Below are 12,924 nucleotides of genomic sequence, written 5' to 3' on the forward strand. Positions count from 1 at the left end.
ACACACATTTTATAAAATATTCTACTTAATATTAAATACAAGACACACATTTTATTAAAATATTCTACTTGATATTAAATGCAAGACACATTTTATTAAAATATTCTACTTAATATTAAATACAAGACACATTTTATTAAAATATTCTACTTAATATTAAATGCAAGACACGCATTTTATTAAAATATTCTACTTAATATTAAATGCAAGACACACATTTTATTAAAATATTCTACTTAATATTAAATGCAAGACACATTTTATTAAAATATTCTACCTGATATTAAAATATATTTGTATCTATATTTGTTGAAACAAATGGTAATACTATTATATACATAATAGCTACAAATAACTATATATTATTATATTTATATTAAAAAATTTAATTACAATAGTAAATTAATTTATTACTTATCTATATTTGTTCAAACAAATTATAATACTATTATATGCATAATATATAGCTATTAAGACAAATACTATATATTGATATTTTAATAATAATAATCACAATAATGAATTAATTTATTATTAATTAATTGTATTATATAAAAATATAATAATGTTCTATATTTGATATAAAAAAAACTAAATTCATGGTCAATATTTAAAACAAATATACACATATGCCTACTAAGAAAAATAATTCAATATTGTCATGTTTAAATTAAAATAATTTATGAGATTAATATAATATGATTCTTTATAAAATTATGCTACTTTAAAATACATATTTCATATGCATATTAAGACATAATTATGCAATTTTAATTCTAAAACAATTTTTAAAAATACTTTATATTTATTTAATATATTCACATGTAAAATACAAGTCACAAACAATTAACAGAAAGGATGGTATTATTCAAAGGCAAGGAAATTAAGTACAATAATATAACAGAAGATCATAGACCATAAGAGAGTGCTAAAATGACATACTGTATAAAAACGAGATAATAACAGTGAACTGGGGAAGAGAACATATCTTACATGAATACCTTTAAAGAAATAAAATAAAAATAAAAACATGCAGTATACAAAAATAATTAATAAAAGGTCATAAATAAAAGCATATAACAATAACTTTGTGCATATATATTAATCTTGAAAATCTTTGTGGATAAAATCCAGTAAGCCATACAGTAAAAACATAGTGCAGACATAGTGGTCACGTGGTATCCGTTACTTTACTAGCTAGAAAGAAGAAACAGTACACTATTTTTACAGTAAAAAACAATGATTTATTTTGTATTATAAGCATATGAATAATAATCTTTAGCAATACATTTCTCTATACTTTAAACTTTTACTGATACTGACACGCTTCATTCTGAGTTTTGAATGACTTACATAGACGCTAAGCATTCTTGAAATTAATTTGTAAAAAATATTCTTTCATGTCCAATGCGACATTTACAGGCATTTTTAATAAACAAAGATTAACCTTCCAGGTCCCACTCCATGTAGACATCCATTTTAAATCAAGAGACATCATCTGTCAATAACACAGAGTGCATATTGAATATTTCTTAGACTATATAAGCAAATCAGTATACTAAAATATCTATCAGAGAGTATCTCTTAATAAATAAACATAAGGTGCCAATTTGAAATCAGCAGACATCAACTTTGCACAACAGACTAACGGTCAAATCATGTGTAGCCTGAATTTACCCATAACCTTTGTGGTCACCTTGCATAAATACCACCCTATCAAGCAGAAATCTCACATAAAATACAAGAAGTCCACTTGCAAGCATTTCGTCGAGCCACGTATTTAATCAAACAAGAGCCAAACCAATAATATAAATAGACACATGAGGATTTGACTTTGTTTGGTGGGTACATGACATATTAATCATGCCATACATTATTAGGAGAGTGATGTACTGTGACAAAACAAGTGAACTTGTGACTGGTACATGGCTGGGAAATGTCGTTTTTCAGACTCCTAACTGTTTGTTTAGCCTGCTTAGTGCATCTCCAATGATGTCCAACTCGTGTCTTAGTTCCTCCACCACGTTGTTGATGCTGGCCGTGTCCTTCAGGACGTCTACGCTCTGCGTGTACGGGTTGTAGCGTACCGAGAATGGCCGCTTGATGGTCTTTGCGAACTCTCTAAAAGATCAAATGCGCAGGGTTATGCACATTTATTGACCAAATTATTGTGCTAAATACTCGAATGATTGCCCACGCACCTCATTTTGACTTTTGCTTCCTCAAAGGTGTCCGAAATAAAATAGACATCCTGGAAGGTGGTGATGATACACTCCTGTTTGCTTGTCACGATGGGGTCAAAGGGCAATATCCTGGCGTTTCCTGACAGTGCATGCTGGAAGAAAAGGATATAGATCATCTCTCTATAAGGTGAAGATCATGCGCTTTACATCCAGCAGAGAACGCTTGGGTGTTTCATTACCTTCAGCTCGCTGATGGAGGACAGCAGACCGGCCCCATAAGCTCTCAGCTTCCCTTCCTGCTTACAGAGGCCAAACTCCACGGTGAAGAAATAACACTGAAACATAATATGGCAGTGATAATTACACATTTTGCATTATTAAATAAGTGTTCGTAGTATATTCACATCAAAACACCCCTCACCAAAAGGTCAAGGCCTGTTACTTACAGTAGCAAGTTTCTGTATGGAGTCATCCGATGCCCCCAGTGACGCGAGACCAATCTCCTGACTGAACTGAGCAAAGCTGGGCTCGGCCAAAAGAGGGACGTGTCCAAGCAGCTCGTGACATGTGTCTCTAAAACAGACAGACATATTCAACTATACTGTATTTCACGAGTTCACACTTACAAATAATCCGATTGTTTAAAGGGTTAGTTCACCCAAAAATGAAAATTCTGTCATTAACACGTCAGACCTCCGTTCGTCTTCGGAACACAAATGAAGATATTTTAGTTGTAATCTGATGGCTCTGAAAGGCCTCCATTGGCACAATGCACGGTTCACTCTCAAGACCCTTATAAGGTACTAAAGACGTCGTTACAAAATCTCACTACAGTGGTTCTAAAATAACTTTATGAATCGGCGAGAATAGTTTTTGTGCGCAAAAAACCCCTAAATATGACTTATATAGTGATGACGATTTCAAAACACGGCCTCATGAAGCTTCGAAGCGTTATGAATCAGTGAGTCGAATGAGCAGTTTGGATCGCCAAATTTCAGCAGTTTGGCGGTTTGACACGCGATCCGAATCATGATTCGACTCACTGATTCATAACGCTTCGAAGCTTCATGAGGCCGTGTTTTGAAATCGTCATCACTATATAAGTCGTTATTTAGGGTTTATTGCGCACAAAAACTATTCTCGCCGATTCATAAAGTTATTGTAGAACCACTGTAGTGAGATGGACTTTGTAACGACGTCTTTAGTACCTTTTAAGGGTCTTGAGAGTGAACCGTGCATTGTGCCAATGGAGGCCTTTCTGAGCCATCAGATTTCAACTAAAATATCTTCATTTCTGTTCCGAAGATTCTGTTCATGGACATGAGGGTAAGTAATTAATGACAGAATTTTCATTTTTGGGTGAACTAACCCTTTAATATATATAGTCAGAGTAAAGTAGTATGCGCGCTAGTTTTTGGCGTGCTGTCCGAGGAGAGGGCTCCGAGCTTGGTATTTTGGCCCGAACCCAGAGTACTCCCCCGTATTTCTGGTTTAGGACGGGGTGATGGAGGGATGCTGAAAACTGACGAGGAACATAGGTGAGTCGACTGCGTATATTTATATACAGTAGGCCTCCATTCATACTGATTGGGTAGACATGTGGATTACTGATTGCTGACTGCTGGTTGAAATGACGTGATGATCGGATCGTGTTCCTCCCAAACTTTATTAATAAAACATCATATATATGGTCACACTGTAGACCATATATAGGGTCCAATTCTCAATATCAACTAACTATGACCTTTGCCTCAAAAAACAGTAAACACCTTATTACTGCTTATTAATAGTTAGTAATGTAGTTGTTAAGTTTAGGTATTGGGTAGGAATAAAGGGATAGTTCACCCAAAAATGAAATTTAGCCCATGATTTACTCATCCTCAAGTCATCCTAGGTGTATATGACATTCTTCTTTCAGACGAATAAATCAGAGTTATATTACAAAAGTCCAGGCTAATCCAAGCTTTATAATAGCAGTAATAGTTGCTCTGTTTTTGAAGTCCATAAAAAATGCATCTGTCCGTCAAATAATGTGCTCCACGCGGCTCCAGGGTGTTAATAAAGGCCTTCTGAAGCGAATCGACGCTTTTGTGTAAGAAAAATATCCATTTTTAAAGCTTTATAAAGTAAAGTTTCGGCCGACCACCTTCCGTGTTCAATTTATGGAACATTTTTTGAAAGTTCCTCTGCCGATAGAAAGACTAACACGACCAGGTACGCTCGTCATGAAGTCACGTACGCATCTTGAGTTTCACTTTCAACTTTCAACACTTTTCCACGGAAGGCGATCGGCTGGAACTTTACTTGATAAAGTTTTAAATATGGATATTTTTCTTACACAAACACATCGATTCGCTTCAGAAGGCCTTTATTAACACCCCGGAGCTGTGTGGACCACGTTATTCGATGGACAGATGCATTTTTTATGGACTTCAAAAACAGAGCAACTATTACTGCAATTATAATGCTTGGATTAGCCTGGACTTTTGTAATATAACTCTGATTATATTTGTCTGAAAGAAGAATGTCATATACACCTAGGATGACTTGAGGGTGAGTAAATCATGGGCTAATTTTCAGTTTTTTTTTGGATTAACTATCCCTTTAAGGGATGGGTAGAATGTGGTCATGTGTAACAGACGTAGGCCAATACATTTGGTGCCATGACCCGGGAAGGGAGTCAGGTTTAGGGGAGTGAGTGTAACATAAGCCAGTAAGAGCTGTGCGTGTAAACCTCACTCCCTTGGCCTCAAGAGGCGCTAGCAACTGACGCTAGAGGCTGTGGTTTTAGCGTCCTTGTTAGCGCACGCAAAATTTATGGGAGGAGAATGAATCATGCAAGATGATTTACTAAGGTTTGTGCTCGTCAATTTACTGGTGTTTGCTCCATTATTTACCGCCCCAAAAAAGTATGTCTTAAACCAGATGCTAACTGGTAGATTGCGTTGGTCATTATGGAAATGTCATTATGATCCAGCTGCGTTTGTGTTCTTTAGTCAGTAGATCACGCACAGAACTTTCCACTCCCATCGGTGCTTTTTTGGAATTGCGCTCCCACGCTAATTTGCCCTGTTTAATAAATCTGGCCCTTGGTGCCATGAGGAGTGAGGTTTAAGGGCGTGAGTGTAACGTAGGCCTGTAATGGTGCATTCACACCGGACTGGAATGAATCGCTTCGCACAAGTTATTTACATGTTAAGTCAATGCAAAGACGCGAATAGACATTCTGCGGCGCGATTCACGCGAATGAGGCGGTGCGAATGACGCGATTCGCACAAATGGTTGTTGAAAAATCTGAACTTTGGCGGATATTCGTGCCACGTTTGCTCTAGTAGTGATAACAATGAGGAGAAAATCATATGGTTATCACTGTTATAACATTAAATGACATGAAACACAACCCAGTCTCTTTTTGTTAAATGCAAGTTTATGTATGATCAATAATACAAAAGTATAAGTAAAAGGTATAAATTAAAAGGTATAAACTATAAATTAAATAAAGCAAACAATTCAGTCAAACATTCAAAGTCAATGCTAGTCGGCTACAACGGTAACGTAAAGTTAAATAGCCTAAAAATAAAAAAGTAATGAAACTTCACTTTGCCCTCAGCCTAAACGATTTGCCAGGGAACGAATTATAGATCCATGAGACCAAAGATCGCCTGTTACATATATACAAGACGAATTATAGCTCGAGATACCACAGAGACATCAGAGCCAGCGGCAAATGTCTGAAGGACTAGCTGAGGAAAGGCTGCTCTCGCCGGGGTTAACAAGCGCGGAGCGCCGCTGATCCACTGGAGCTCACAACTCCAAAAACGGCAGATAAAATGTTCAAATAGGCGCTCTTTTTATAAATAAACCACAGATTTGAGCTTTAAACAACTACATTATCGCCTGAAAAAGTCTTAAAACTACGTTTTGTCACACATTAACAGTAGTATTTTTATAAAAAAGATGTCAAGTGTGAACCCATGTCAGCCATTTCTCAATGAGACAAGCCTGGCAGAAGCCCCTCCCATGACGCGAATTCGCGTCTCTTGTGAAGTGAATGTCAGGAGCGAATGAAGCGAGTAAACTCAAAATGTTCAAGCGTCCAACTACGCGCAAATAGCGCGATTCATTCGCGTCATTCACGTACGGTGTGAATGCACCATAAAAAGCTGTGTGTGTAAACCTCACTCCCCTGGCCTCAAGAGGCACGCGAACGACTGGTGCTAGAAGCCGTGGTCCGCTTACATTTGGTGCCGTGACCCGGATGGGAGTGAGGTTTAGGGGGGTGAGTGTAACAGATGTAGGCCGGTAAGAGCTGTGTGTGTAAACCTCACTCCCCTGGCCTTAAGAGGCACGCTAGCGACTGGCGCAAGAGGTCATGGTCTTTAACGCCCTTGTTAGTGCCTGTCACCCATGCCGGAGACCACGGTTTAAATCCCGCTCGGAGCAGGTCAAGTAGGATCGGTTACACATGCAGAATAAGGCATTCATATGTGCTTTATAAGTACTAATAAACAGCCAATATCCTAGTAATATGCCCTGCATGTATATAATTAATTTGCTAATATTTGATTGTACTCACGGCTCGGGTGTGTAGAGGGGGTCTGAGCTGTGTCGGACATATTGAGTGCAGTGAAACACACGGAAGGCAAGACCAGCCAGAAAGTCTCGTGGGGAGAGATACCCAGCCACAGGCCTGATGGTGAAGCCAGTACGCTCTGAAACATTTAATCAAGCAATGTTATAGAAATAGTAGGCTATAAATCCTGAACAAACTCAGCATGATGAACTGACATCCCTTTCTCTCACCTTTGAGGAAGCGCGACACATCCTCCAGCTGTGGGATGTTGTCCTCACGGAAGTCACAGAATTTGGTGAGCAAGGGCAGGTTCTTCAGGTACTCGCGGCAGGCGTGTGTGGGGTAGAGCTTATTCAGCTCCCTGAACACAACTCCCCATGTTTTCACCTCCTCCTCTGTGAACTCAATACGGGGAATGGGATCTCCACTGATGGAAGAGGAGACAAAACTTCCATTAGACTTCATGAGGAAACATTAGTATCTAATACAAATATATAGATAGATAATATTAATATTAAGTGTCAAAAGACATTTGGGATTGCAGAGTCATATATATTAAATTTATATAAATTAAATATATAATGTATATATTTAATGTGTGTGTGTGTGTGTGTATATATATATATATATATATATATATATATATATATATATACATATACACACACACATAAATATACATCACACAAATATACCATATATACTGCATATATATATATACACACACACACACACACACACACACACACATACGTCTGTCAAATCGATTAATCGCGATTAATTGCATCCAAAATAAAAGTTTGTGTTTACATATTATACTGTATGTTTTATAATATATAATTATTATGTATATATAAATACACACACGGATGTATATATTTAAGAATTTTTATTTATTTATTTAGCACATATATATATATATATACTGAGTGTGTGTATATATATATATATATATATATATATATATCGCATTTAACATAAAAGTAAATGTGTGAGTATGTATATATATACACACACACACGTACGTACATACATATACTGTGTGTGTGTGTGTGTATATATATATATATATATATATATATATATATATATATATATATATATACTGTATATTAGTGCTGTCAAATCGATTAATCACGATTAATTGCATCCAAAATAAAAGTTTGTGTTTACATAATGTGTTATAATATATAATATATCATTATTATGTATATATAAATACAAACACGTGGATGTATATATTTAAGAATTTTTATTTATTTATTTAGCACTAATATATATACTGAGTGTGTGTATATATATATATCGCATTTTACAAAAGTAAATGAGTGAGTATGTATATATATATATATATATATATATATATATATATATATATATATATATATATATATATATATATATATATATTATTAGATGTGATTAATTGTGATTAATCGATTAGACAGCACTATATAAATATAATAGGACATATATAATATGCATATACATTTGATATTAAAGTATATTTTAAGAAGTTACAGAAAACTCACTGTTTGTAGCTCATAGCCAAGTCTGCAAAGTACTTTCTCCTTTTTCGATAGACATTGTCCTTGAATCCCTGTTGAAACAGAAGCAAAACAGTAAGCGACGTGATTACATCATACTGATGACATCATTCAGATGAAAGTTGCCAAGCTAACCGGGTGATCCGCGTCCAGGTCTGATCCATACATCAGCACTCGATTCGCACACTTATCCAGATCGGAAATCTTCTTCGGGAACCACGGCACATTCTCCATCTCTGCAAAAAAAAATTAAGAGTACTTTTTATAGTAGGCATATAAAAAAAAAAAAAAAAAAAAGTCACATAAATGTCATCATTAATTATTCATGTACCGCTTTCTTCCGGCAGGCGGTTGTCAGGCGCGTCCATCTCGAGCACGTTCACGTGTTTCCTCAGCAGCTGGATGATCTCGTGCAGCTGCTCGCGGTTGCTGTCGCAGTCGACTAAGATTTCAAACTCCGAGTTGCGCCTTTTGGATTTCCTGGACTCAATGTGCACAAGGTTGACGTGGTTTTCCTGTTGATTTCAAAACGATAGTTAATTGCACTTCAGCATAACGTGTTTAATCAAATAAAGGAACTCAAGAAGATCCCAACAAAATCAATCTGCGCATCACCTGGAAAAGTTTTAGTGCCTTGACAAGCCCACCAACTTCATTTTTCAGAGAGAACACAACAGCAGCCCGACCCCTCTCTGTAGACGCAGTTTTGTTGTCTTTATTCTCGTCGATCTTTGGAAAAGCAGATTTGTTCATCTGTAAAACACGTGCACAAAATCAGATCAGGTAGAAATGGTCATCAAAATCATTTATTGCTTCACACGACTTGACATCAACAACACCCGCTCATTTTAAATCCACACCTGAGTCATGTGCTCACGGCTGGTCAGTCAGATCATGTGGATTAAAGAAAGAGTGTCGTAAACAACATTTAATCGCTTGAGGGCACACATACAACTTTCTTTGAATTCATTCAGGTATTTGAGCATTCCTATTAAGAGTGCAAACACTGTAAAATAATTTAATACATTTTTCCCATTCATTTTACTTATCAAAATATAGGATATTATCAGCAATGAAATTCAAAGTGGTCAAAAACTGCCATTAACTTATCACTGCATAATGACACTATTTAAAGGCAACAAATAAACATGGGGTTTTCATTTTATTCTTTTTTTACAGTGTATAATTTTATACATTTTATTATTATTATTATTTTTTTTTTGCTTTTTGTCTGCACCTGACAAGAGCATCGCGACGCGACAAAAGCAAACAGAACCCATTATAATAAGTGTTGCTGTCTACACTAGATAGGGCGCGACGCCACACCTAAAAGTAAACAGCTGTTGCGTTACTTCAGACGAAGAACAAACTGAAATTTCAACGGTCGCTTTGTCACATCCAGTGTAGACACGGTTTATTAAAGCCCAGTTCACACCAAGATTGATAACTATAAAGATAACTATATTAGTTACTACATCCACACCAGCGGATGATGTCGTTCTGTTCAAGCCGCGGTCACACTAGACTTCTACAAAGTCTATACTACAGTGGTTCAGTGACTAAACAAACAAAAAAGACAAATAGGGTGAATTCAGGGTGATTGGGACACTTTTCCCAAGTAATCTCAAAGGCAAAAAGTGTCCCAATCACCCTGAATTCACCTTCATTAAAACTAACGGCTAAAAACAAAGGCTTATTTCCTCAAAATATACACGTATGAATAGCCGACTAAATTTAGCTAAAAGAAGTAACGTTAGCAGAATAATTAAGTAATATTCTTTATGGTAAGATTTGTCAAAGGAGAAACCCCCAAATAAAATGTTTAAAGCACAGTTGAAAGGCAAGCGGACACTGCAACGGTCGTGATATGACGTCTCGCTCTGAAGCGTTTTCTTTTTATAAACATGAATTAAATATATAACAAATAGTAACACTCAAAATGTAAAATAGTACACTCAAAATGTAAAATAGTACACTCAAAATGTAAAAAAAACAACAACAACAACAACAACAAAAACATATCCTTCTTTCATGACCGCCAACAGGTCACGCCATGACATATCGATCTTCTACTGGTCACACGTCTTCACGTGATGCGAATTCGCAGGTCAGAGTTCACCAAACTTGAACTTTGGAAGCGAAATGCGAAGCTGTTTGGCGGTCTGACATCCGCACGCGTTTGAATCTTTTTTTACGGTCTGTGAATGAAAGTCAGTGGAACGAAAAGAGCAGCGTGACTCTGTGCGCGTGCTTGTAAGCTCGAGCTCTTAAAGCAGGGTGGATTCTGATTGGCTGTCAATGTTTTTATCGTTCACCGGCTGGATAAAATCGCTCTGAAAGTGATTCGTTTCTCTGTGCCGTGTGAACTCTGCTTTTCTTTCATATTAGAACTACATCTTTATCGTTATGTTTCATAGTTATCCTCCTTGGTGTGAACGGGACGTTACTCGGTCAACTGAGGGGTTTGTTTTTAATCCTACACTACAACAGTCCAGCTGGAAACAGGTCATCCGATTAAAGGTGCCGGTTCCTGCGTCAGTTCAGCACCGCGGACAGCGCCCGTCATCATGGCCTGCTTAACACCGCACGAGCCCTTCCCCAAGGTTGCAGACTTGGGATTAGGTTCAAGAAATCATAACGACAATTATGATAAGTGATACGTAAAAAAATATATGATGTAAGTGAAGTAGCCTACAATGGAGCGCCAACACCAGTCCGAGTGTCAACCGAACCCTCAATGTGCGTCAATCAAGATATGATGAAAGAAGGATCCAGAAACACCAAAAAGTAGGAAAACTTAATTTTATTTACTCGAGGTCATGAAGTACACGCATACACATTTTATTTGATTATTTATTTAGTTTGTTTCACATGTCATTTAAACACATTTAATTAAATGTAATGCCATGAGAGAGCAACTGTTATAATTACTAATGGTAAATTAATAGTATTAAACATGCATTGCTTTTTATTTAATACTAAGCCATATTAAGTTGTGTTATATGAGAATTATGCATTTAATTTAATATAATATCAATATATTTTCACATAATTATAATTTCATTGAATTGTATTTTTTTTTTAAATGCCAAAAAAGCAGTTTGAAGCGACCCCAAAGCTTGTCGTCTACTGACCATGTTTCTTTTATCACGCATGTGGCAGAGTAATCGTCCCTGTCCTCGTCTTCCCGACAGCAGGATCCCAGACAGCATTAGTGCATTGACCGTGGCAGGGCTTAGAGTCCTGCGATTCACCGTCTCGCTTCAGCAAAGACAGGCCAGTGTCTGTCGTCTTAAAACAATCTCATTTGGAGAGCGGGGAAGCCTATTATTAGCGCCCTCTTGTTTTAATCTAACACTGGGATTAGGCTGCAATTAATCACTCTTCCACGCACATCTCTGTTAAGAGCACTTCATTAGATTCGGTGCACGGAGGGTTGGGACATATCATTGATAGCAGCATCAAGCGAGGGTGTGTTGGACACTTGGACAGTACCGGTCACCTTCAGTTTCCTCTTCCTAGAAATCTAAATTTGGCTTCATAAGACTTAAATAATAAAAAAAATGTTTGCATAGAAACTCCAGTTTGAGAACTTAAATTCGCACCTAAGTAGATACTGCAAATTTGCCAAATGATAGATGTGATGGGGGGAAAGCGCTTACCTCATTGTTAAGTTGCTTCTCTTCCAAAGTCAGACCCAGGTTCATGGAGTCAAAAGATCTTCCTCTGCGGGGTCCCTCGCTTTTAGTTGAGTACATGCTGGTGTTTCTTATTATTTAAACAAGCTTGTCACTGACTCTTATGGGCTACGATTGTTGTACTCCAACCAGACTGTGCGATTTGCTATTTATGAGGAGCTGAAAGGGGGGAGGAGGGGTGGGGAGTTAATCTCCCTCCTGACAGCAAATGGAAAATGAGCAGCTTCTCACGTCATGGGGATATTCATACGAGAGATGTACCTTTTCATATTCTCTTTGACGTTCTGCACACACACAAAAAAGATGTGTGTGTGTGTGAGGAGAGCCGCTTCACTGGCAGGAGTTAGGAACATAAAACACCAAAAAGTCTTTCCTGAAATCTATCTGCAAATGAAAAACCAATAATGGACTAACCCAGCAATTGGGTTGTTTTAACCCAGCGGTTGGGTTAAATGTTTGCTTAAAACATCCCAATTGCATTTCTTAGAGTGTATACTTTTAACACCAGTCAACATGCTTTTCCAGAGATTATTCTTATACACTAACTCCAGATGCAACTGGTTCATATTCGTCACCATTTTTTAAAGTCTTGTTTTTGTTCAGCTGACTTAATTCTACACTCTAAAAAATGCTGGGTTAAAAATAACCCAAGTTGGGTTGAAAATGGACTAACCCAGCAATTGGGTTGTTTTAACCCAGTGGTTGGGTTAAATGTTTGCTTAAAACAACCCAATTGCTGGGTTAGTCCATTTTCAACCCAACTTGGGTTATTTTTTAGAGTGTATTATTTGGTGCTCCATATAATATTTGATATTGTTCATCCAAACAAAAATCCAATAAGCATTCCAGCAAAAATTACCATTCAAAAGTTTGGGGTTGGTAAGATATTTTATTTGAATGTTTTTTGAAAGAAGTCTCTCATG

The 12,924-nt window shown here is 36.8% G+C and overlaps 1 protein-coding gene across 4 annotated transcripts; it reads right to left on the reverse strand.

Moving 5' to 3' along the window:
• Positions 1-783: 783 nt before the first annotated feature.
• Positions 784-12,127, reverse strand: tph1a (tryptophan hydroxylase 1 (tryptophan 5-monooxygenase) a). Of its 4 annotated transcripts, XM_079809482.1 has the most exons (12): positions 11,966-12,127; positions 9,164-9,182; positions 8,919-9,056; positions 8,635-8,818; positions 8,439-8,539; positions 8,289-8,356; positions 6,987-7,183; positions 6,760-6,895; positions 2,630-2,756; positions 2,423-2,518; positions 2,202-2,335; positions 784-2,121 (listed from the first exon to the last, which is right to left on the reverse strand). In XM_079809482.1, exons 1-12 carry the CDS (start codon positions 11,968-11,970, stop codon positions 1,947-1,949), a joined length of 1,380 nt encoding a protein of 459 aa, XP_079665608.1. In that variant the 5' UTR covers positions 11,971-12,127; the 3' UTR covers positions 784-1,946. The 4 variants fall into 4 exon arrangements, with proteins under 4 accessions (XP_079665608.1, XP_079665607.1, XP_079665605.1 ...); XM_079809481.1 differs by lacking the exon at positions 9,164-9,182 and having other exon boundaries at positions 8,919-9,032; XM_079809479.1 differs by lacking the exon at positions 9,164-9,182.
• Between the last annotated feature and the right edge of the window lie 797 nt (positions 12,128-12,924).

This window comes from Gobio gobio (genome assembly GCF_949357685.1).
Source record: "Gobio gobio genome assembly, chromosome: 25".
Taxonomy (NCBI): Eukaryota; Metazoa; Chordata; class Actinopteri; order Cypriniformes; family Gobionidae; genus Gobio; species Gobio gobio.